This window comes from Elaeis guineensis, chromosome 3 (genome assembly GCF_000442705.2).
Source record: "Elaeis guineensis isolate ETL-2024a chromosome 3, EG11, whole genome shotgun sequence".
Classification (NCBI taxonomy): domain Eukaryota; kingdom Viridiplantae; phylum Streptophyta; class Magnoliopsida; order Arecales; family Arecaceae; genus Elaeis; species Elaeis guineensis.
This window is the reverse complement of record NC_025995.2, coordinates 102,214,155-102,240,927: the sequence shown is the minus strand read 5'-3', so window position 1 is coordinate 102,240,927 and position 26,773 is coordinate 102,214,155. Positions and strand designations below refer to the sequence as shown.

At 34.9% G+C, this 26,773-nt stretch overlaps 2 protein-coding genes across 4 annotated transcripts; both read left to right on the top strand.

Moving 5' to 3' along the window:
* The first annotated feature begins 9,393 nt into the window (after positions 1-9,393).
* On the top strand, positions 9,394-10,775 carry LOC105041361 (uncharacterized). Its single transcript, XM_010918305.4, has 2 exons — positions 9,394-9,984; positions 10,536-10,775. Exons 1-2 carry the CDS (start codon positions 9,609-9,611, stop codon positions 10,613-10,615), a joined length of 456 nt encoding a protein of 151 aa, XP_010916607.1. The 5' UTR covers positions 9,394-9,608; the 3' UTR covers positions 10,616-10,775.
* Positions 10,776-12,746: 1,971 nt separating this feature from the next.
* LOC105041362 (cold-regulated protein 27) lies at positions 12,747-23,320 on the top strand. 3 transcript variants are annotated; one of them, XM_073254170.1, is made up of 6 exons: positions 12,810-12,956; positions 14,368-14,399; positions 15,139-15,330; positions 15,427-15,721; positions 22,556-22,671; positions 22,789-23,320. In XM_073254170.1, exons 2-6 carry the CDS (start codon positions 14,382-14,384, stop codon positions 22,963-22,965), a joined length of 798 nt encoding a protein of 265 aa, XP_073110271.1. In that variant the 5' UTR covers positions 12,810-12,956; positions 14,368-14,381; the 3' UTR covers positions 22,966-23,320. The 3 variants fall into 3 exon arrangements, with proteins under 3 accessions (XP_010916608.1, XP_010916609.1, XP_073110271.1); XM_010918306.4 differs by lacking the exon at positions 14,368-14,399 and having other exon boundaries at positions 12,747-12,956; positions 15,130-15,330; XM_010918307.3 differs by lacking the exon at positions 14,368-14,399 and having other exon boundaries at positions 12,750-12,956.
* The last annotated feature ends 3,453 nt before the right edge of the window (positions 23,321-26,773 follow it).

Genomic DNA, 26,773 nt, shown 5'->3' with positions numbered 1-26,773 from the left:
AGATGGAGAGAACAGGTTTCAGAACATTGGTGGCGATTGGTGTTGATCCACATACCTGTGCGCTTTGGTATGGAGCAGTTCGGGCGCCAGATATGAGTTATACGCCGTCACCATATGCTTCACATATGCCATCACCGCATATGTCATCATTTGATGCTGCACAGATGCCACCGCCTTTTCATCTACAGATGGCAGCGTCTTCTTCTTCGTACATCCCCCAGATGCCATCCCCCATATATCAAATGTTGCTCTTTGAATTGAATTTTAGAAAAAATAAGTCTATTTTTAAGTAAAGAAAAGGAATACGTAATAGAATGCTAAAAAGATAAAAATAAAAGAAAACTGAAATTATAATTTCAAATGATAAAATTTTTAAAATAAATTTTAAACAAAATATCATAAAAAAATATTAAAATAATAATAAAATAAAAATTATAATTATAAATTTTAAAAAAAATTAATTTTAATTTAAATTAGAAAATATCATTTAAATTATTATTTTTATTATTTAATTAAATTTAGTTATTAAAAAATTACAAATAGATAAGTAAAGATATTAAAAAAAATAAAAAATAAAAAAAAAGAGAAAACGCCATTCTCTCCCCTCCCCAAACCCCTTTTTCCCCTCCTTCTCCCTTCTCCTTCTCCCTTCTCGAACTTCTCCTTCTTCCTTTACAAATTTAAGTAAAGGAAAAGAATACATAATATATCATAAAAATAAAAGAAAACTAATATTATATTTTTAAATTATAAAAATTACAAATTAAATTAAAAAATATATCATAAAAAAGGTAAATAAAAGATAAAAAATGGTAATAAAATAGAAATTATAATTTAAAATAAAAAATTATCTTTAATTTAAATTAAAAATTATCATTCAAATTACTATCCTCATTAAAAAATTTAATAAATTAAAACAAATAATTAAACGGAGAGCTGCCTCCTCTTCTCCCTTCTCCGGCGTCTCTCCGACAGCACGACGGTGAGCTGCCTCCTCTCTCCCTCTTCCTCTCTTCCTCTTTTTAAAAAATTTAAAAAATAAAAATTACCAAAAGAAAGTCAAGGGATCGACACAGAGAGTGTCGCAGTCAAAAATTTTGCGTGCCGTTAAATTAAATGAAATAATGAAAATAATAATTTAAATGATAATTTTTATAATAATTTAAATGATAATTTTTAATGAAATAAATTAAATGAAATAATGAAAATAATAATTTAAATGATAATTTTTAATTTAAATTAAAATTAATTTTTTTTAAAATTTATAATTATAATTCTTATTTTATTGTTATTTTTTTATTTTCCTATGATACTTTTTTTTATTTATTTTAAAATAGTTATCATTTGAAATTATAATTTCATTTCTCTTCCATTTTTTTCTTTTTAGCATTCTATTACGTATTCTTTTTCTTTAATTAAAAAATTATTATTTTTTCTAAAGTTCAATTTACAAAATGACGTTTTTAAAGACTTATTTTATTTTTATAAAATTTTTTTAGCCTATTTTTAAAATTTTTTTGAATCTTTTTTTAATTTATTATTTTTTATTTGAGAAAGTAATTTGAAATAATATTTTAATTTCAATTTATCTTTAAAATTTTATTCTTTTTTATTTTTACATTATAATTCTTTTTTTTTATTTTTTAAAAATTTTAAAAATTTTAATTTTCTTAAAAATTTTGAAGACAAGTATTTCGAATGATGTTTTTCAATTTAATTTCAAATTTTTATTTCTTTCATATTTTTTTCTCTTTTTTTATTTTCTATGATAATTTTTTTTTAATTTCTTAAGATTTTTTTGGACATCTTTTAAAAAAAATTTGAAATAAAAAATCTAAATTTATTTTTTTAATGAATTACAAATTCAAATCTTTATATTTTAAAATTCAATCAAAATTAAAATTTTTAATTTATTTATTAATTTTAAATTTTAAAAAACATAATTTTTCATTTTTTCACGATTTTTTCCTTTATTTTTGGGTGGGAAAATTGGAAAACGCCATTTTGAATGGCGTTTTTAAAAACGCCATTCAAAATGGCGTTTTTAAAAGCGCCATTTGGAATGGCGTTTTTAAAAGCGCCATTCCAAATGGCGTTTCTTCTTTTTTTTTTTTTTTGGGACGATGCCACCGTGGAAATGGGAGGTGACGTGGCAGGGGAAAAAACGCCATTCAAAATGACGTTTTTCTCTCTTACATCACTTTGGTAAATAAGTTTGATTTGAATATATTTTGGTAAAAAAATTTTTTTTTGTATTATTCGGGAAAAGAGCTCCCTAACCCAGTCCCCAAGCATCGTGGCGACCTTTTCTCTCTTTTTTTTCCCTTACTTTCTTATTATCTTTTTCTTTTTCTATTATATTATTTATTGTATTGTGAAAAAATAAAGTTGCAGACAGTGCACCGGGCTTCCCTCGAAAGGTCACTTGTACCCACACCATGTGCATGGTACTGGCATATTCCAGTTATTATGGCAATGGGCGGTGGTGATAAGGTCGATGACATCGTATGGATTTTTTTTTTTTTAAGGATAAAAAGGTGTTTGAATAAATTATAAAAATTACTCTAAATTTAGGTGGAAGTTATATTTATACCCAATGATTAAAAAAAAAAACTGTGCTCATGTTTTTGAGATTTATTTTATCCATCCCTCGGAATCATAATTTAACAGAACGTGAATCAAATAGTTAAGCTTAAATAAAATTTAAATATATAAAAAAATTAAAAATAATCACGACATAACAGCCATCCAAAGACGCAAGGGAATAGATACTTCTTTTCTCTTTGCCAAAAAATAATTTTAATTTTTAATGATATAAATAATTTTATTGATGTCATTAAATTGATTGAATGTATACGAAGATTTTATAAATTATTGACTATAAGTGTTGTTGTGGGATGGGCATCGGGGGCATTGAGCCCGAAAATCTCATACCGGATACAATCAAGGGACTCTACTACTTAAGTACTACCACTCCCTCTCTCCCACGTGAGGCGCTCTTTGCGGGGCAAAACCGTGCGGGACGGGATACTGACCGGGTCGAAGGCCCGGGTCCCGTTCCAAAGCGGACAATTCCTCACACTAGGTGGAGGAGATGGGGTGTGTACGACTGGACAGTAGACCTCAACAATTAGCGCCGTCTGTGGAAACCCGTCCCTTGCATGCGCAGTAGACCTCCCTTGCTGGGGGGCTCTGTTGTGGGATGGGCATCGGGGGTATTGAGCCCGAAAGTCCCATACCGGATACAATCAAGGGACTCTACTGCTTAAGTACTAACACTCCCCTTCTCCCACGTGAGGCGCCTTTTGCGGGGCAAAACCGTGCTGGGCGGGGTGCTGACCGGGTTGAAGGCCCGGGCCCCGTTTCAAAGCGGACAATTCCTCACGCTGGGTGGAGGAGATGGAGTGTGTACGACTGGGCGGGGTGCTGACCGGGTCGAAGGCCAGGGCCCCGTTCCAAAGCGGACAATTCCTCACGCTGGGTGGAGGAGATGGGGTGTGTATAACTGGGCAGTAGACCTCAACAATTGGCGCCGTCTGTGGGATCCCGTCCCCTACCTGCGCAGTAGACCTCCCTTGCTGGGGGGCTCTGTTGTGGGATGGGCATCGGGGGCATTGAACCCGAAAGTCCCATACTGGATACAATCAAGGGACTCTACTGCTTAAGTACTACCACTCCTCCTCTCCCACGTGAGGTGCCTTTTGCGGAGTAAAATCGTGCGGGGCGGGGTGCTGACCGGGTCGAAGGCCCGGGCCCCATTCCAAAGCGGACAATTTCTCACGTTGGGTGGAGGAGATGGGGTATGTACGATTGGATATAAGACCTCAACAAGTGTAATAAATATAAATTTTAAAAGTAATTTTTATATATTTAATTTTTATGTAGATATTTATAACATTGCTGTCTTTATATAAAGACGTGGTTGACATAGAATTTTGTCTACAAGTGATTATCTTTTAAAAAAATTATGGGAATGGTAAAATTATCCTTACCATGTCGCTTTTTTTTTTTTGGTAAGAAAATGAGCTGGTGCCTCTATCAGCCATGATGGTGAGGAGAAAAAAGCATTGCCCGGTCCACATAGCCTCTGGGAGCACACCATAGGCCAAATCAGCTCAGCTGCATCGTGAGCCGATTGTTTTTTTTTTATTGATATGGTAGAACATGTGATCTGTATATGAAACGTGGGGATGACAACACGTTGAGCGACGATTGTTCATCCAATAAACGGCGTTGGTTTGATCTTCTTCAATCTAGTCTCCAGGGGCTCGTTGGTGTGATATGGCATGCGAAAGGCGGCGCAAGCCGCCACCATCTCAACGATGAGTGCGCAGCTTGTTTCAAGTGGTAATGCTCTAACATCGCCCAGTCATCCAAAATAGTCTCTAATTCTATAGACCATCAAATTTATTTTCGACCAAATTAGGTTGAGGTTGAGGAGGCATCAAACTGGTGAGTTCTGCAAAGTAGAATGATGTAACTAAGGTTCCCTATTTGGTCTGCAAGCGAGAAGTAGTGGAGTTGGATGTTGCTTGATGATATCTGAGCTGAACTGATAATTTTGGCAATCCAGTAGGATTGGACTGAATTTTTGTTAGATCCATGGATTATGCAGGATATTTGAGCATGGCCCATATCAATGCAATACCATCAACCAAAATCTTGCAAGGAGAAAAAAAATCTCCATGAATTTTTCTTTTCTTTTTTTATTTTGGTACAAGCAAGCTATCACACCATTCTAATATAAGTACAATCTGGAGAATCAGAATACAAAATATCTCACAAGATCCGAGGGCAGTCATCACCTTCACACTAAGTCCAATCTTCAGAGTACTCGGCAACAAAAGAGGCAACTCAATCTGCAGCACTGTTCACCTCTCGAAATACATATCGGACAGACGATATGGTGGTGTGACAGGATCGACCTCCAAAAATCACGGAGTAGTGGATGGATTTTCAAGTGCTTTGCCGCATTCCAAATCTAATCGATAATCATGGTCAAGTCACCCTCGACGAAAATCCTCTCAGCTTGCAACTCATGTCTCACGCAGCTGATGCTTGCCCAAGCAGCATGGAGCTCCACCCCAGATGGGTTGAAGATATCAGATCGCCCAATGGCCAAAAGCCTGATGTTCGGATCCTGGATAACATAGCCTACACCATCTCTGCCATACCTGACACTACCATCAAAGTTGATCTTGACAAATTCTAAGGGTGGGGTCTCCTAAAAAATGAAAAGAGTTTTTCGAGCTGCTGCAAGCGCAGTAAGAGAGTCCCAGAAACTCATGGTGTCAGGGACATGGCAGTAATATCAAAGCGGCAGTACTCCTCAGTTAAGCAACGAGCTTTCTCCATCACTCACTGCACAGACAAAAACTCGACTTCGAAAATCAAGCTTTTCCTGGATAGTCAGATCTGATAAACAATGTAAGCCATCCTAATATCCCAGGACGACCCTTCGATCATATTTTGATGGACCATACCCAGAAAGGATAAAAGCCATGGGCCACTATTAGCCCCCTAGATTTGGCTCCTTGCCATCCTTCAAATCAGACATGCCCTCGGGTAATGAAGCAAGGCATGCTCTATCGACTATTCTCCAGTCCGCAGATCGGACAGGCAGCAGGAAGCTTCATGCCTCTATCTTTGAGAAGTATCTAAGTAGGTAGTCGATCCCAGACAATCTTTCAGAGAAAAAGTCTGACCCTGGGATGGACAACCGCACGTCAGATCCAAGCATCCTTGATCTTCTTCTCCGAAACTGGCATGCTCATCGTAGCGAGGTTCCTAGCAGGAATCTTAGGGCAGTAAGACCGACCCCACACCCTCAAATCATGGCTCCGATAGACAGGAAGCAAAATGGCAAGAATCCTATCCGCCAGCAAGTTGCCAAAAAGATGGATGACATCCTGAGTCCTCTAACCCTACCATCAATCGTAATCAAGTCGTAGACCCGCATATGGTCATCCACCTCCGTGCTAACATAGATTGGCTATCGTGATAGGGGCAGATCGGAAAGCCACACATCCCGGCTCACATCAACTGAAGTTCCGTCATCAATCTGCCATCTAACCCGAGCCATCACCTCAGGAGAGTGGATACATATCTTCCTCCAGATGAAGAAGCAACCATGACTACTCCGGATCTCAGACCTCGGGCTCCAAACTTCATACCAAGCCCTGATCACCCTGCTCCACAAGCAATCAGATTGGGTGAAGAATCTCGCAGCATGTCTGACGATTATAGTCTCCTTCCTAACTAGCAGGGACTAGATCCTAAGGTCCCAGTCATGCACGAACTGACAGATTACCTCTCAGGAGAGCAAATGAAGCCCCTGACCGTCCTGTCTTTAACCTCATAAAAAATTCTAGAACTATTGCTCTAGGCCTTGGAGACAAGCACATAGCACAATAGTGTTAGCTAGAAGGTAGATCAAGATGGAGCTCAGGACTGATCTCATAAGGATAGTTCTCCCCATCATGGAGAGGACATTGCCTTGCCAGCCCTCGAGACGATCATGGATCTGCAGCGCCATGGGCCTATAGTCAGCCCTCCGAAATCTCTGCTCCATAATGGAAACCTCCAAATGGGTTAGGATCCCAGTTTGCTCAGGAATTTTCAGTCTGTCTCTAATCGCCTGCTTCATCTAGACCTTCGTCTTGGGACTAAAGGTGACGATAGACTTCTGCAAATTCACTAGCTGACCCAATATCCAGTAGTAGGTCTCCATGATAGTCGTGAAGCACCCCGTGTTTCGGGCTAAGGCCTGACCAATGAACAGACAGTCATCTGCAAAGAAAAGATGCGAAATTGACTGAATTCTAGAGACAGACTAGTAGGGTTCCAGCTTTGTCCCCTGAACCATCGCTCAAAGAGTGCGAGACATAGAATCAGCGCATAAAATAAAATAGGTAGAGGGAGAGAGGACACCCTTGGGGAATATTGTCCGTTGAATGGAAGATGTCCGTCAAAGCGCCATTGATTAGGATGGCAAAACTTGGAACCTCTACACAGTCCATGATTCGGTCCATCCATCTGTCCTTAAAGTCGAACTCGTGGAGCGTCCGACACAAAAATCGCTAACTCATTCGATCATAGGCCCGATCCATTTCCAACTTGAAATGGATAAGTGCCATGACATTGAGCTTAAAATGGCTTGACTATAATTAAATATTTTTACTTAGACTGCGGGCAGGACTTTAGCAAGCTCACAAGCTACCATGGGGTATTTATTCCTATAGAAATAACCAGCCAAGCCCTAAATATTCTCATGTCCTTTGAAGGATATCCAATTGACTCCTACAAGGAGTTGACAGTAAGTAGATGGTATGTTCGAAGTCTGCCAAATTGCATTGCCACCCTACCATAACACCATAGGTAGCCCAAACCTCACTAGTCCACGCACAATAAGGGCATCAGAAGTTACTTCATAGGCTCTTGATTAAGTGGATGATATGGTCGAAATAGCCTAACACCATAGTTAGCCCAAGTTTGTCTAGCCTACGGACGCTAAAGCAGGGCATGAGAGTTGCATATGGTAATGAGAATTTCAGAACATGATATCCGGATCCAGCTTATCTTCGAGGGGATATTTTAAACTTGAGGAAGTTAATGCAATTTCCAGATCCATCGATCAATGCAGGCACTAGAATTATTTGCAACAGCGTCATCTTTTGATCACCATTTTCTAGCCTAGGGACAGTGAAATAAGGCACAAGGCACTATTTTGTGAGCTTTGGATTAAGTGGATGATATGTTCAAAATCAACCGGATTGCATGGCTTTGTCTCGCCTAACCCATAGGCAGCCCAAATTTGTCTAGCCCACGAGGCACCATGCATCATACTCCATTAATTCTTTTCTTCTCTCCCTCCCTCACTTCTTCTTCCTTTTTTTTTTTTTTTTTTTTAGGTAATATGGTGGTTTGGTTATTCCCACTAGGAGAGTTGGAAACGAGCCGACAGCCATTAGCATACAAGTAATCGCCTTGGCTATATTAATATTATGGAAGACCACTATAGGAGAATGTCCATCACATGCAGAATATTTAAATTAGGAATATGTAAAATATAACCTTTCATGTACCCAAAAAATATCGTATCACAAGCTTGATACTCAGAAACAATTTGCTTTAAACATTCAAATTTCATAAATGAAAACAAATGTTCACTAAAAATGGATGAAACTAAAATAACAAAGATTAGAAATGTATATAAGATTATTGAAACATTCATGGAATAATGTCTAGTTTAGGGGAGACAGGAATAGTAAATAATAGAATGCCAACCCAACTAAAAAGGTAACTTAGTATCATTAATCCATGATTCATCAAAGTTAATTGAATTAGTTATGATTAGTTCATGAAATAATTACAATATCAATAGATAGTTTGAGAATAACTGGACAAATCCTAAATGGTTTCTTTATAGAAATTAATTTAAAGTATCATTCAGCCAAGTAGAAATTTAATAATAATCAAATAATTTTAATATTTTAATAATATACATTAGAATAAGATTATATATAAAAAAATTCTTTCTAAGATGCATACGATATTTTGGAAAGTCGTTCTCTATCATTAAAATATCAGAAGGCAATAGAATAAGCAACTATATGATGCATAGTATGTTTAGATAGTTATTATAACAAAATGATCATTGTTTGAGTAGCTTTGTTGTTGTTGTTGTTATTGTTGTTATTTTTTTTTAAATTTAATTTGATTTTGACTAATAATATCTCAAATTTAATTTTTCTTGTCGATTTCTATTATTTAGTAATTAAAATGCCTAAACTAATTGAAAGCAATTATTTTGTTTCTAGTGTCATAAACATATGTCATTATTATTATATTATTATTTATATTGCTTTCTATTATGATCATAATGTCTATTGAAATAACTAACAAAAATGATTGTAAATACATCCCCAGAAAGGTTGAGACGGTATCCACTACAGTATCGCTTTTGGATGATCAATGAGAATATATCGATGGAACATCTCATTATTTCATCTTGCAGAAGTACATTAATCCATTATTCTTGAAAATAAAGTTATATTGTTAAAACACGATGACCCCATAAATTTGTAAGGAAAAATAAAATAAATCCAAAATGTTGTATTTGTTGTCCCATTGACCCAAAGTAGATATGTTAATCCTATCTCTAGCTCGTGCATCGAGATGTGCGCTCGATGATGAATAAGATCTATAGAAACATAAGGCTGTGATTAGCCGCATGCACAATCATATGATCTATACTGTGTAGGACATAATTTTTGAAAAGGAAGGGAGTGCAATTGTGCAAACAGGTTGGACATCCACAAATATCCAATATTTATCATTTACTTAATTTTAACAGAAAAGGAAAGGACGGGAGACAGGACATCATAGCTAAGACCAACCAAGATCCAGCCAAGGCCTACGCCAAACCACTAACCTAGCACTTTTTTTTCGTCCATCTATAGCCCTTAAAAACGCTCCCCCGGACTCCCTTCTGTGTCTCCCTCTCCGGCCCTTCTTCCACCCTCAACAAAGAAAGAAATAGAAACCAAGCCTCTTAGGCTCCCGTTTCCCTCAGGGCCACCGAGACCAAGAGTGAGGGGGATCCCACCATGGCTGACCCCGAATCCAAGGTCCTGTTCGTCAAGAAGAGACACCGGTCACGAGACTCGGCGCGTGACAAGGCCTGGCTTCGCAGGAAGAGCCTCCGGCATGGCCGCTTGAGGGGAGCTCCGGTTGGCCGGAGCGTCGTGGACGACGACGTCGACGAGCTTCGCGGGTGCATGGATCTCGGATTCGGGTTTGCCTTCGACTCCGGCGACGATGGCACCACTATCGTCGCCAGGCTCGCTCGGACCTTCCCTGCCCTCGATCTCTATTATGCGGTTCACAAGCAGTATCACGTTTCAGTTGTCGGATCCGGGTCAGGGTCTGACTCCTCATTTGATGGGTCCCCACCCGATTCCCCTGTCTCCATAATCTCCCCGGGTATGTATGTCCGAGAAGCGAAAATGCTACAGATAATAACAAATGTCAATGTTGAAATTATCTTCTATACATGATCTAAAATATGGATTCAGTTAACAGATTTTGCTCGTAAATCATTAATTAATAGTCCACATCAAAATCTTGCCGCGAATATTGGAGATCTTGTGAGCTGCACTCATTGTTTCATGCCATATGGTATGCCATCTGTTTGGAGAAAAATACTGATACCAGAGTTGGGCAGTGTGACATTATTTTGCTGATAATTGCCAATAAATTCCTAATGCATTATATGTGTATGTATTCTGGGCAAATCTTTGGTAACAAACTCAAAACTCTCTTTATTTTGACGTCTAAACTCTTTATTCAAATAATTTTGTGGTAAATCTTTCAGAGTACATCACTTCATTTTTTATGTGCCACAATGAATCAAGCATTTGCTATAAATTGTAATGTTACCGGCATGGAATGATTCTTATTCGTAGTATGTTGAGCATGTCCAGATTATAATCTAATATGACATTTTTTTTTTTTTTCTGTTGTTGGTTTTGAAGGTGCAAGCCCGGAACGGGTGAAGAAAAGGTTGAGGCAATGGGCCCGAGTGGTTGCATGCTCAGTGCGTCAGCGTTCGTGAACTTCCACTGGCAAAAGAAAATGAAAGGAATAGAAGAAAACAAAGACCTTCCCCCTCTGGATGCAAGATCAACAAACATGATAAAATCGCTTTTCTTGGTTGTATTGTGTTTTTCCCAAAGCAAGCAATAATAAAATGCACGTACGTGATGCTTCAAGTTGATGTGTATCAGATAGTTACTTGTTAGGTGCAAAATATTATTTCTTCTAGGAGTTATTACGTTAGGGGAATTTTGCGAGTATATTTTTTTTGGACTCTGTCTTTGTTGATTGATTAAGAGAAACAAAAGCATTAGAAGTGTGTCTTGCATCTTATGCATCTGTCAACTCCCAGGGGTTCGAAAGAAAGCTTTTCAATATCACGTAGAACTATAAAAATATAATTATATATGAAAATAATATTTTATAAACATAACGTGAAAATTATAGTGTTGTAATTGCACATGCTTTTTGAAATATAAAAATAGCCTAGTTATCGATAGGTTGAAGAGTTTTAAGGACATGGGACATCAGATTATGGTACCAATTGCCTAGAGTTTTCTCCTAGTTAACAAGATATGTAATATGATAGTCAAAAATTCATGCCAATTAGTGAGAATATTTAGCTTTTACAAAGCATAAAGTAAGTGGATGCATCTGATCCTTTTTCAAACTACAACTAATGTAACAAATGTGATAAGAATTGAGATTTATGATGATCAAGTTAATAATATTTCTATTTATAAAAGTTGAACAAATTTTTTTATTGATACTTTCTTTGGAGGAGGTATATTTCTCTATTCTAGTGCTCTAGCATTTTTTATATGTAAAAAAAAAAAATATTCCAGCAACCACAACAAAAGGCTAAGATTAGGAAGTAGACACCCAATGTTTGGAACCAAAGTCTAGATAACTCGGCCGGCTCATATAGATTCATGAGATTTGCATTAGTTTTGCTTATTTTGAAATGGTTATCTCTTCTCACGGATCATTCGCAGATACCTAGCACAGGATGTTCTTAAAACTCCTAGACTTTATACCATTGCTTCCTTAAAAACTTGGCAATCCAAACTGGAGATGACACTGTCTATTTTGGGTCTTTGTACTTTGTTTCTTATTTAATGCTAGCTTGGCTTCCTTTCTATCAAAAAAAAAAAAACTTGGCAATCCAACAAAAAAATCACTTGATCTTGATCATATTGGTAGGTTCCTAGCCCGGCGGACTATTGGATCACTTAAATACAAGTAAATGATTTAATAAAGAATTTAAATAATTTAACTCAATAATTCAGCCAAGTTTTTAAATGATTTGATGTCCTAATTCAATCAAATTTATCGAAATAAACATATTCATCTATACGATACACACTTAAATTTATATAATTATTATTTAATACTTTATATTTATATTTTTTATTACTTTATCTTCATTGGATATCATATTATATATTTTTAATTCATTCATATGATTTGCATATATTCACATTTTGTACTAACTCGCAATTTTGCCTGAGTTGTTAATTCACTTAGATCATCAGTAATCCAAGTGAGGAGTTTTCATATTTTTAAACACTGACTTCTTCTCCATCCCCTCGTCTAAGCATGACGCTAAGATACACTACACCGTATATGATAGAAAATCAAAAGTTAATATTAAAGAAGATTAACAAAATACCAGCACAAGTTTAATTAAAAAAGAAAATAGGCCTTCAACAATTTATAAATTGGAAGCATTTTGTGGATTGGACGGATTAAATCCATTCCTAGACGAAATCCTGAATTTAAATATCTGTCATCGTAGTGGCTTGAGGTCACCTTCGCTCTAGTCAAAAGAATCATATAGCAAGTTCCACACGCAACATCTCTAAAAATCACATTTTCTTTTTTCTTTTTATATTTTGGCTGCATTAACTGTGTGTTGAAACATAACGCTCAAGGCATGGTAAATTACTGTCGTAAATCAAAATTGTGACGGGTTGGATAACAGCTAAGACGGAAAATTGGAAAAAATCCAGGAACCGGACGTACGCGGGGCTGGACAACTGCCACGTCATCATTACAGTACCTTAGATCTTTTGGCACCTCAAAAATATCTAGCCAAGATATTATGTTCGCCGCCACGTGTAAAAGCGGTGCCACGCCGGATAAATGTCTCGGCCCCAATACCCCTCAATCTCCGTTCTTGATCGGAGGCGATTCGGAGCACTAAAAATCAAGAGGTTTTGGTTTCGTTTCTTTCGCTTGGTCTTCTGGTTTTTTCCAAGGTTGAGACGTAGATTGGTAGGTTGAGAGGAGAAATGGATGATAACTCGTCGAATCGGCCGATTAAGGCCGAGGTTTCCGGGATCGAGAGCCGGAGCAAGGTAATTGATGCAGTCTTCCTTCCTCTCCTTTTTGGGTCTCGTGAGAATGTGTACTTGTTTTAGATATTTGTTTTGATTTAGATTTGCTTTTGTTCTGAGGATTTTGAAGAGGAAAATTTGGTTGATAGTGGTTTCTTTTGCAACTTACTATGTAATTAACCTCTTTATCTTTTAATAAATCATGTGGGAAGTGTCTCCATTCCTCCATTTCGCATCATAAAAATAAAAAGATAGTGGTTGTTTTGTTGTTTTGTAATGGGTTTCTTCATTGTGGGAAAGATTTATTCTTCTTGTATATGTGGATCTGTTGCTGTCGTATTAATTGATGGATTATTCGAAAGGCGGCGCCGCAGTGAGCGGCGGGGGTTTGGTTTCAGGGTCTTGCTGTCGATTGAAGTATTTTTAGAATAAAAATGAGCTTAATTCATCAGTAGGAGTAAGAAGATTGGTGCTTGCTGTTGGTTTCATCATGTTAAGCCTTGTAAAACAACCGCTGTCAACTTTAACTGGTATCCTTCCATGACCCTAAGAAACTTGTTAAGGCTGTTTGAGAATATTTTCCTCTCAGATTGGATATTTAGGATCCTAATTGGATCTCATGATGTAGGTAAATCTCACAACCATGTTATATTCACTTTGAAACCTGACCTTTTTTTCCTCATATCCGAAATTTGGGTGAGATAACTTTGAAAATCTGCAGGAAGTTGGGTGAGAACAAGTCTGCAATCTGTAGGGACAATTCTTTTGCCATTCCTCAAGGCATGATCGGGACAAAGTGTAGCAAGAAGAAGAAAATTGAAGAGGCTGTATCCGATATAATAGGTTGAAAAATACAAGGATATTAATTCTTGTTTAGATGATAAAACAATCCTTAAGTAGATTCTACATGGGATTGAAGTTTCTTGGAGCTTTCTTTTAATAAGTATTATAAAAAAAGATTCTCAAAATCAGCTGGACAAGAGTTAAAAGTAAGAATATTAAGGATTCAGCTACTTAAACTAGTCCACATATGGGGCCGAACAATTACATATACCAGCACACCACCTTCCCCCTCATTCTCTAGGACTAAGTATTTTGTACGTTGAGTTAGATATTTTGCTTGTAGTGTCTTTCTCTTGGGCATCGGGCTCTGTCGTACTTCTCATCTTCTATAACAAAACTAGAGGTCAGTAGTCTTCCTCATCCTTTATCTGCTGTGAAAAGGGAGGAAGGGATCAATTTCTTTCTGCAAGCATATTTTATTCCACCTATCATCGTGAACTTATGACTCTTTCTTCCTATTGTTTTCATTATTGTCTGGAATTACTCTTTGCCCTTGTTGATTAGAGAAACTCTTCAGTGAAGTGCATTATTTTGGTAGATGACACCCCTTTATGTCACTGAAGTTCTGTATTAGTTTTTCCATTTGCAGATAATGTGCTTTCCATGGAGAGAAATCACTCTGTAAGATTGGCTTATATTTTTTGCGGAAGCTTTTATTTTCCATTTATCATATAGAACTTTTTGTACTTCTCTTTTTTTTTCTTTATTCCTTTTTTTTTAGGTTTCGAAACTAGTGTTAGCTTTTGTCCATTAAATATTTACTTTTCTATATATTTTATCTTCTGATATCATGAAATTCTGTAATATCTCTTTCATGAGCACTTCTTTCTTCACACACTGTAACATAAATAAGAAAAAAACTTGCTTGGTTGGAAGAATAATTTAGAGAATATGCTTTAAATGGAGATGAATAAGCTTTGATAGTTTGATGCCTAAGTCTACCGTTTGTCATAGAGTTCAGAATTATTGAGTGTTCATTTGCTTCTTTGTATTCACTCATCTTTTGAAACCATCGTACTCATTTTGCTCCACTAGACTTTTTGTTACTCCCGAGAAACTTTGTTTTTTTTGCAGAGCAACTTTTTTAAGTAACATACTGTGCTATAAAGTGAAGATTATAAAGACTTTATGAATTTCTAAGCTTGTTTTCCTTTTCTATTTACCTTAGATCGTATGTGTCATCATCACCACATACAGTGAGGAAGAATTTATTTTTTTCTTGATTTTATTTGACAATGTTACATATATTTTACTAGCATTTCTAAGAATATTCAAAATAAGTTTTATTTAGAGTAGCTACCTTCATTGCAATAGGTTTTAGTAATGTACTTCACAAGCTCTCTTTTGTTAGGGGTTTCAGGTGGTAGATTCTCGGTCAACTGGTTGGACAGATGAGAAGCACAATCTTTATCTTAGTTCTATAGAAGCATCATTTGTTAATCAGTTATACAGAAGAAAGTACAATTCAAAGGTTTTGCTTGGATTGTTGTCAAGAACACAAAAACACAGAAATCCATGTGTGTCAAATGCCAATAGCTTGACATCTGGTCAGGTATTGACAAGTACTTTTTCCTCCTGTTTCTATAATCTGTTAGCAATTCCTAAAACCTTTAATTCTTTTCCTTGATTTAAACATATAAATTTGCAGTTTAAGGTCCTGCAGAGAGGCTGTTGGGAGAGCCTAAAATTTGGGAGGGCTAAAAGATGCAAAGACATTGAGAATGAATCTTGCTCTTTGTCTTCAAATCCATGGATCCAGCATTTCAGATCACCTTCCATTGGCAAAGAGACACATCTTACATCAGACCAGGTGGATGATAGGGTCTTAGCCACACAATCAATTGAAGTAGCAACTCAGAGGCATGGAAGAGAAGCGATAAACAGAAAGCAGCTTTTATCTTGCCCTCACATATGTCTTCAAGATTCTGTGGGCAGCACTACAGGTGCCCCTTTTAACTTTTTTCTGTGGCTGTCCTTCTTCCTTCTGCAGTCAGACACAAATAGCTTTGATGTTCAATTTTATCCTTAATTTCTTCAAATTTTTCTCGTATTTTTCTGGACAGTTCTTTTTTAATCTTTGTTATTTTGTAATATCTTTTAGTGTATTTGTTGTGCAATACCAAATACTACTGAATGTACCAAAATTTAATGACACTGATAGGATAATAACTATTGCATTCTCAAAAAGTGCATTTGATTATAAAAGAAGAGAAATTTCATATAATCATAAGGTTGTTTGTTTTCTTAAAGATTAAAGTATCATAATCAAGAGGAATTATATTTCCAAATAATGTTATTTGTCCTTTAGTCTCTTGTAAATTTTCCTTACCAGTATAACCATTAATAACCGGCGGTAGCAAATCTAATTCCTGCTGTAAGTATTTTCTACTCTTCCTAGCCATATATCCCATCAAAGCTTCGTCTCTGATGAGTTCAAGCATGAGAAAGTACTTACCTGCCATTTCTGTCTACTTTTCTTCTCTATAAATAGATGTCATGAAAGCGTGCTGGTCCCTTATATCTATGCACTATACTATTCCTTCTTCTAGGATGATAACATTTCTCATGGAGAGGGCAGGTATTTTCCTTGCCGGGTACATTTGCAGGTCTCCATATAGGGATGCATACTAGTTCTCAGAGGGCAGGGTAGATTCAAAGTCTACCAGAGTTTGTTTCCTAGTAGTGGAGAGCATTCTAGTGTAAGGATGGTGGTGGTAGCAACCATAATTGAGGTAAGACTTTGTCTCCTTCCGCCCTCTTACTTCCCTTTATAATGGGTTCTCCTTTTGTTTGCCCGTTTACCTCTATGCTTAACTTTGCCCACCTCTTCCGCTTTTGATGTTGTGGATATGATTCTTTGAAGATAGGAGGTTCTTCGATATTTCCTTAGTCTTGGTATAAGTTTTGGGCCTACCAATGATATGGCAGCCAATTCTGGGCCGCTGTTCAACCAGATATTTCTTCAGTCTTGGTATGAGTGGTTGGTGTAGTAAGTATGCATATAGATAGTCTGTTCAAGTGTATGTTTTGATTTAATGGAAGAAAATTCTGGATGTGGATTAAAGCAATTATAGGATCAGCTAATGAATAGGAGTTGATTGTGGCAATTAAAGGATTGAGGCTGAGGATTTGGATTTCTTTGGATGAGAAACGAGGATGAGGGGTGTAGGAGAACATTGCGGTTAGATGAATGAGTAATAGCATGCAGTGGTTCTTCAAGTTCATCTAGGTATAGTTCAAACCTTTGTTATAAGAGAGTAGGTAGGCCATGTAAGAGAAGGGGAAGATACAATATAAGTTTATTTTGATGGGTGTGTTAATGAGAATTGGAGTACTATATGCTGGTCTCATCAAAAAAGAAGCATCATGTGCTGGAGGCATGCTGGCTGGCAACCTGTATCCTTTTTGAGTCAAGTAATAGGAGAGTGGACAAGAGATTTATGACTTCAGCATGCCCGACCAATGCTCAAGGAATTGTTGGAGTTGTCTATCTGTGAGGGAGGAATATTAATGAGGCCTTTCATTATTTGTAGCTTCATACTTTGTTGCCATAGAGATGGAGGAAGTAAACTTTGTTGTGCACTACTTGTTTGTTGTTGTTTATATGGCTATAGTACACGGGAAAGTCCTATTGTTCTGACTTCTGAGTATGTAAAAATCCGGGAGCTATATTTCCCTATAATGGTGATGAATCAGAAAACTTAACATGTTTAGATTTAAGATGATGGGGAACAGAGATCAGAAACAATGTTATGGTGGCGTTCCATAAAAGAAACATCTCCTATAATAGACCAACGATACATAAGTTCTTAATTGGTCAGTGACTGGCTGTTCCTTACCTCCACAAATGTGTTTTGCTACTTCAGTTTTAGAGTTGGTGAGATGGTGATGTCCAACTGCATCACTTTATTACTACCCATCTGAGGAGGCCAAATGGTCCCCGGCTTCAAACTTTCTTGAAAAGTTATGGCTGAATCTTGTACTTTCAACAGAGTAGTTGATATTTGTCTAAAGAATATCCAGACCATGTGGTTTGTTGCCAGAAATTTGTATTTGCTGATATGGGTTTATCTGGCTTGACCTTCTCATCCTGCATTGTAGTTCTAGGGCTCTCTATTACTTCTTCAACTTTATAAAAGGTACTGATTCTATTTTGCCTAAGGTTTTGAGGATCTGTCTATAGTTAAATCATAATAAGATTCAGCAATGTCTTGCCACTTAGAAGGATGAAAATTAAGATGAAGTTGCCTGATTCAGATGAGAATATATGGTGGATTCAACTCAAAATGTGACTCCTAATAATATTCATTAAGAAGAAAAAATTGAGATAAAGCTATTATCTTTTATCTGAGATCAGCCAGTATAACCTTGAGCCTTGCAGTCCTAAAAGAGACCTCTCAACTTGGAATTCTTAGTGTTTGATACCATTAGTATTGTGAGAAGCACGATTATCTTGTTAGGAAGATAAACAGAAAATGAAGGAAAACATGATTGTTTTTTTTAAATAAGAAAAAAGGAGATAGAATCCACCATAATAAAAATGATACTGCAAAACCGTCGGAGGTTCTACGATACTTACTGCAGGTTTTCTTACATGATCTAATAAATTAAATTCCTAGTGACTCTATTTAAGCTGACTTTTTGTTTAAAGTTTAAAGGATTCCTAATCTTTAGTATCACCTTATTCATACAAACAAATGTTTTGCGTTACTCATACTGAAAGTTTTGTTAGTTATTGCTATGAAGAGTAGCAAAGAGGAAGACTATGGCTGTGTCTATGAGAACATGCGATTAAATTTGAACATTAAATCCATAAGAACTACATTTTCAAAATCAGATGCAATCTGTAGTTGTATCAGAACAAACCTCACCTGGCCAGCCATTTCTGGCGGTCTGTCTTGAAGGTTGATCAGGGATAATTTTTGTTATAATTGTATTTTTGTTGATTGATTTTATTGTATGGGATGATCTTCTTTATAAGATACCTGCATCAAGAGCCTAGTTTAGAGCTTTTACAGTCGCACAGGTATGTGTGTGGATGCACACATATACATATGTATAACATGTCAAAGAAACTGATTTCTTATCAAAATTTGTGCAATAATTTATCTCCTTCCTTGTTTATTATAATTTATATGTATTATTTTCATAGCAAGTTTATTTGTTTGATTGTGGTGCTGAAAACTGCATGGTACTAATTCCAAGAGAAGTAAGATACACAACGTGAGGAAGCAAGAAATAACCAATACTTCTGGATGAGTGTTAAAAGAGTCATGAAAGGTGCTCTAAAACAGGATGTTAGCTGTTTTATTTATTTGACTCTACCAGACTACCACTATTGCTGTTCTCAGCAGAGAATAACCTTTAACGGCAGAAGGAAGTATATACATAGAATCTGGATATTTGATACTATTATAGTAATCAAGCTAAAACAGTTGGTAAGAAATAATTAGCTATCTTCAACTATTATATTTAGACATTAACGTTCTTTTCTATTGAACTTTGGTGGGGTTGTCCATATCGATGAGGGAGAGAATTGTGCTTCGGCCATGAATTTTCTTACTTAATATGTGAAATGTCAAGAAATGTTGAGGAGGGAGAGGATTGTGCTTTGGTGGTGTTGATATGATTGGTGAATCAGCATTACAATATGATTATGGTTTAAATTGATATTTAATGTGATGTTGCAACTTTTATTGTTACATTTTGATTGCCATCAAATCAGCACCAATGGTTCTTACTTTTCAGTGGATCTATGTCGATTCTTGTGGTGCCTTTCATATGGTTCTTTGGCTTATTTGTGCCCTTGAGATGAATATAAGTTTCCTACATCAAAAATTATCATCTTCTGTTCCCCTTCTTCTGTACTTTTTCCAGTCTAGGTGAATTTGGCAGGTTGCTCCTTTGTTGCGTTCTTATGCTGTAACCTATAAAGTAGACCTTCAGACCTGGCATCTTGCGGTACAAGTTTCATGCAAGCTCCTCTCATGCTTAGATTTGCTTTAGCTGCGAATTTGGTACCAATTTTTGAAGTGTTGATTTCAGGTCAACTGGTTTTAAAATTTTTTATTTATTTAGCATCCTTTAAGTTGATTCATGGTTTTTATCCAATGACATATTTGACGAGAAAAGGCTCAGGTGATGATGTCTAAAGCAAGCAATGATTTTGACAGGGCAGTTGTCCTGCTCATGACAAATAATAATGAATATCCATGAATAGTAGCTCAAGTGCAAGAGCAACAAGTTGGGCATGCAAAATGAGGAAAAATGACATTACGTAGACAGAAGAAATTGATATTGCATTAGCACAAAATCCAAGCCTCCTTGTGCAACAGTCATTGATATTCATTTTTACGAATGTATGGATTTTAATTACACCAACCGCTGAGAAATTGCATTTAGGTTTACATGGAATCTTGTGTGATGCAGCATAAAGGCTATCAATTAGTTTAAAGAGCCCAGTGGATAGATTTTGGGTCATATTTTTTTGTAAATTTTCTTTCAAGAAAACAATCATCTTGTTCCTTTCACGATTTGTGTATAAGAAGCACGGAATGAGTTTCTTGTGGCAGAAATTATTAGGTTTGGAGATTTATGAAATTTCGTATTTTTTACTATTGTTTTCCTTACCTTTATCTGAGAATGGCAGTGGGACCACCATTGATTTCAAAGAAAAGGTGGAATAATTCCCCAGGTCAAACTCCTAGGAAACACCTTTCAGACTTGGGCTATTGCCCAAGTTGCTTATGCTTCTTTAGGCAAAACTTGGATTTGCCTTTTGATCTTCTTAATCTGCTTTTTTTTTTTTTTGCTCAGTGATGAATCTTTTGGTCATTTTTCCCATCTCTTCATCCCATATGGCTGAATTCCAAGCTTGTCTCTTCATCTGGACCTCCTCCCTTTTTCTATTATTGGCAATGGTACCAACATTCTTATCAGTTCTCAATCACTTGTCCTCAACTGCTGCGATGCTTAAGCTTCTTCTAACATATTACAAGTTATCCAACTTGTTTTATCACATGTGTACCTTAGTATTTTCATCTTTAAATACTCATTCTAAATTATCCTAAGTTCTATAATTATGCATAATTTGTCGACCATAATGTTGTCTTGTTTGTTATTCCATGAGTCAGTTGCATATATCTGTGGTAGAACAGAGAAGCTTGATGTTGTCAGAGTCTTCATCTACCTTGTGGAATCATATGAGACATTCTACCATATTTATCCATTTTCTACTAAAAGATTCAAGATAACAAGTTGAATACTTAGTGAATATCCTTTGGTCGTTAGTTCTAATAAAACCTCATTCTACATATATCCTCCTTTGAAAAGAAAAGGTGACATATTGTGGCCAGGGTTAAGGTATAAGCCTCGAAGAAATTCAGTTCTCTGACAGAATTACATAGAAATCTAAGAAAACTGATATTGGAAGTGCTGTAATAATCAAGTTTTGACTACAAGTATGCTCAGATACAAAATCGTGAAAAATAAATATAAGAAATTATTTCCTTGTGATTGTTTTGGAGATGGTTATAGTTTGATTTGTGTGCCTCTCCTTAGATCATAAAATAAGACCAATGTGTGCATTTTACTTGGGTTTTTTCACATGATCCATATGCCTTCTTAAATGGTCTCACTGGTGAGCCTCAAGGCGAACCATGTGAGCCTTGCTATGATGCATAAGACAACATAAGCCTCTAGGCAGTGTTTACTTTAGGGGGTGCTTGGTTGGGGGGAATTGAGGTCTAGAATGGGAATCGGAATGGGTGACTTTCATTCCAGTTGCTTGGTTAGAGGGAGTTCCATTCCGATTTCGATTTCGGGGTGGAATGGGAATGACCTAATCTACATAAAACTCAATCCCTACTCTCCCTTATGGATTCAAATTTTCATTCTGATTCTGATTCCGGTCATGAACCAAACATTTCGGTGGATTTGGTCATATTCCGATTCTTATTCCAATCTATTCCAATTTCGATTTTGGTCTCGAACCAAGCACCCGCTAGTTTCATCTCAAATAATCCTTTTAGACGGGTTACTTTTTATGTATTCATTTTAATCCTCCCCCTCCTTTTCTTCTTCCTCCTCTTGCTTCTGCTTGGACTCTTCTTTTCTTCTTCCTTTTTTTTTTTTTAAAGCAAGAGAAATTGAATCTCCTGTTCTTGCACCTATGTTTCCTAACACAGTTCTAAACTCATGTTTGATCATCTGCCAAGATCATTACTCAGTCTCAGAAGATCTATGAGAGTTCCACCTCAAAATCAGCTGCCAGAGTAAATATGGGAACTTTTAAAAAAATATCAGCGAGACTATTGGGTTTCTGGTCGCGATGGATCTGCATGGAGGATTAGTCTTACACACTTTATTGTAGTGATATGTATAAAGACAAGGACAACAAAATTTTACTCAAAAAAGAAATTCATCCCGTAAATCTCAACCCATCCCAATAGATCTAACCCCTATATCCATAGCCTTATTACCTTGATGTTTGAAATGTCTAGATGATGCTCTAAACAACTGTATTGACTCTAGATCTGGCTCCTCCTCCAGTCTATTTTCTGCATCATCATACCGCTCAAATATAAATACTTCCAATAATTTATTGAATTAAACCAGATGATCTGCTACACATGTGCTGCTTCCAACTTAGATAATGCAATATCTACTTACCATGCAAAAGAAAAAAGGGTGAGCTAAAGATGCATGTAGTTTCTCCAATTCATTTTTATTTTACTTGACACATTTTCAGAAAGGTTAAAATATGAGAATTTCTACAGAGGTATCAGATCAGAACTTTGTTGATGATGAGTTGGAACAAAGGGAGCAATCAAGTACAACATGCAGGAAAAAAAGGCCAAGGACAGCGGCTTCGGATCAGCTGGTTAATGATCAAGTAATTGGTCAACTTTTTTGGTTTTGTTTCTTGCCATGGACCTTGAAAGTATATGCACAATGATTTTTTTCTTAGTGGAAGTTTCTCACATTTATCTGCTCCTTGGATCCTTTTCAGGTCGTTCCATCTGGGAAATCATATGCAACACCAAGTTCTGGTGAGATTCGTGTTTGTCCAAATGAAGGAAATGCAGCATGTAGCAGTAAAACATCAGAAATGACAAGCAGTTTTCTACCTGTGGAACCTGTGCCTCCATCATTTAAACACCAGGAAATGAAATGTCAGCTAATGTGAGGCAGAAGCCATCATACAGGAGCAGTGCAGATAATTGAACAGGTTAAGCACTGCATCGAAATTTAAAGATAGTCTCTTTCAGGAGACGAAGACGTGAAGAATAGTTATGAGTTCTCCAGAAATTATAATTGTAGATTTTAGGTTGCTGTTATCTAACCGTTCCAAGTTCTCAAAAAAAAAAAATGTTGTTGCTGTGATTCAAATAATATATATGTAATTTGTTAAGGAATGGTAGCTGATGCTGGTGGTACGCCTATCCCTTTCTGTTTCTTGTCAGATGTCCATAGGATGTGTGGATATGTGTATAAGATTGGAGATCTTGAGTATTGAAATCATGATGCTTTTTGTAGCTTTATTGTATGTTGTTTGCTGGTCTAGTGGATGAAATATTCCTCAGTATTATATTACAGCCTGCGGCTGACACCTGTCATGAATTGTTATTTGCAAAATATGTAGATGATTAGATGTTCTTTTATAATTGAAATGAAAAGTTAGTTAAGACCATTCAAATGATTTGATTCTTGGATGTCGATGCTTCTTACATTTATTTGTGCTGAATTTAGAATCATGGTGCATTCTGTTTCAGTCTCTTTACTGTAACATCTCTGTCCTGAAGGAAGATTATATGCTTTATCATGGTATCTGTGATATAATGACTAAGAGAAGCCAAATGCATGCTAAGAGCGTACTGCTTTTTCATGAGATGTTCCAGGAATTCAGTTTTGATGGGACAGCAGAACTTCTGGGTGCGACAAAATCTTGTTCTTGGTCCATGAACAATCTCATGTACCGGACTTGTTCTTCTTCTGGCATGTTAACTTTATGGCTTGGGGTATCTTTTGGAAGGAAATGCTGGACTGTCTGGCTTTATGTTGAGAATTTTATGGTTACAATTGAGTTCGGATTAACTGGATGCTTGCATTCAATTTCAACTAGATTTCAGAGGCAGCCAATGACAACAGGTCAAGGAATAAAAAGAAATTTAGAGACAAGTTCCGGATTACATGCCCTGTTAAATTATTAAGCTTGAATGCAATTAAAATTAGTTAGACCAGTTCGAATCTTGGACGCAAGGAAGAGCAGAAAGTTGGTGATTTTGGAGGTCGCTGTTCTGAAAATTTTTTCATCTTTGAGATTTAGGTAGCGAAGATTACTGGCTGCTTGCAACCAAATAACTCCAAAAAGACAATGACATGACAGCATCCATAAAAGATATAACGGGGTTAAGCTAAGGGCCAACGCCCTGTTTAATCGAATCTCGTTGTATTCTCTGAACCAAGATTTTGTGATAATGAACTTTGTTTCTTTATTCCGAGTAGTTTCACCTGACAACCAAGAACCAATAATAACGACATTCTGCATGAATTTTTGGTCTTGTTTGCAAAATATAAAATACAAAATACAGATGCTAACATCCAAAATTTCCATTGTTACACCTAGCGTATAATCATATCTTCCTCGTGCAATTTTTTTTTTTTTTTTCTTTCTGGGTAAGAGTGCAAATTGTTTAATACTGTAGTAGTTTGATAATGTTTTAATGGTTGATCATTGTGGTGTAACTTATAACAAGTTTTAGTTCAGTTTAGCTCTCCCTTCTATACAAAAAAATTGTGATTTTAGAGGGAGTTAGATTTTGGAACGGGAATAAAAATGAATAATTCTCATCCTAACTATTTTCATTCCAACTATTTGGTCGGAGAAATTTTATTCTTATTTCAATTTTAAGAAAAATGAGAATGTTTTAGTCTCTCAAATCTAATTCATATTCTCCTAATTTTGATCACCAACCAAATGTACTAGAGAATATGTTCCTATTCTAATTCCGATTTCGGTTGCAAACCAAACTCTACTTTGGGGCTTATTTTTTTAGTAGATAAATATTTTAAAAAAATTGATAAACTTTTCCATTGATCAACTTATCAATGTTCTTAAATTTTTTTGGGTGGGTAAATTATTCTCCTATGGATAGTATTTACCAATAAACTAGGAAAAAATTATTTATCCACTTAGGAGATGGGTAGGATATTTTTTTATCAACTTGAAAAATAAAATTTTTATTTCATTCTTAATATACCTCTAACCCTATAATAATAATATAATAATATAATACTATCTTATATGTGATATAATGTAATTTATTATTATTGTATAACAATATTTTATCATTTTAACATAATATATTATTATAATAGAATGTTATAGTATTTTATTATTATAGTATATTATTAATATCATATATTATTATAATGTAATAATATATTATTTAATATATGTTAATAGTATATACCTTATTATAATATTTTTTATTTTATTATATATAATATAATTTATTATATTATAATTATATAACGTATATAATCTATATTTATGAATATATATTATATAATATTATATATTATAATATATAAAATATAATATATTATAAAAAAATTAATGAAAAATACCTAATTGAGTTTAAACTTAAAAATAACTACCCACTTAAGTTTCAAGTAAAAATTTTTTTCATTTAAAATATAACTTAAAAATAACTATCTAAATAGGATGAAATAATCTAATTGCCCTTGCAGCTATAAATCAATACTACATTATTATAAAGTAATACTATACTATTATAAAATAATACTGCACTATAATAAAAGTAATACTATATTATTATAAAGTAATACTATACTATTATAAAATTATACTACACTATTATAAAGTAATACTGCATTGTTGTAAAGTAATACTATAATAAAAGAATATTATATTATGATAATGTAATACAATCTTATTGTAAAGGAATGCTACTCTAATATAATACAATAAAGCAACATTGTATTATTATAAAAGAATACTACACTAATATAATATAATACTATTTTATTGTAAAAAAATATTATACTAATATATTACAATAAAGTAGTACTGCATTATTATAAAAGAATACTACATTAGTATAATATAATACTATCTTATTATAAAGAAATACCGTACTATAATAATGTAATATTGTAGTATTTTAAAGGGTATAATGACATAAAGATAATTTCAGTCGAAAGAGAATAGTTGCTTTTGGTTTATATTTGGAATGGGTAGGTATTTTTACATAAAATTTATTTGGAGAGCTGCTTTTAAGTTGAAAATAGAGCTGGAGATTTATATCTAGTTCTCTATATATTATACTATATTATTATATATAATAATATTTATATAATAAAAAGTATCTTTTATATATATATATAAACAGAAAGTGAGAAAAAATTTATGAACCATTGGGACTATCCACATAAGCAACCATTTCTTATCTATAAATGCTATCTAGAGACAAATTAATATTCCATAGGCCACGTTTTTAAGCTTTTCTTCCAAACAATTCTTAATACTTAATAAAAAATATTAAATACCAATATTAGGTTATTAAAGCATGAAATCTATTCATATATACAGTTGAGAATATCAATCAATATTAACATTCTACATTTTCAAGCTTTTCTTTCAAACAATTATTAATACTCAATAAAAAATATTAAATATTAATATTATATTATTAAAGTATGAAATCTATTCATATATATAGTTGAGAATATTAATCAACACTAACATTTTGAATGGATGATATTTTTTGATTTATAAATAATAAATATTTTTTTTATAAAAAAATTAGTTTTAGAACTCATGTGCAATGCGTGGGTTTAAAACTAGTTATAAGAAATATCGATATATTATAATAATTTTTTCAAAAAATTAGTAATGCAAAAAAATATATGCAATAAATTTTTAAATTATTTTTTAATACATAAACATATAAATAAATTATTTTTTATTT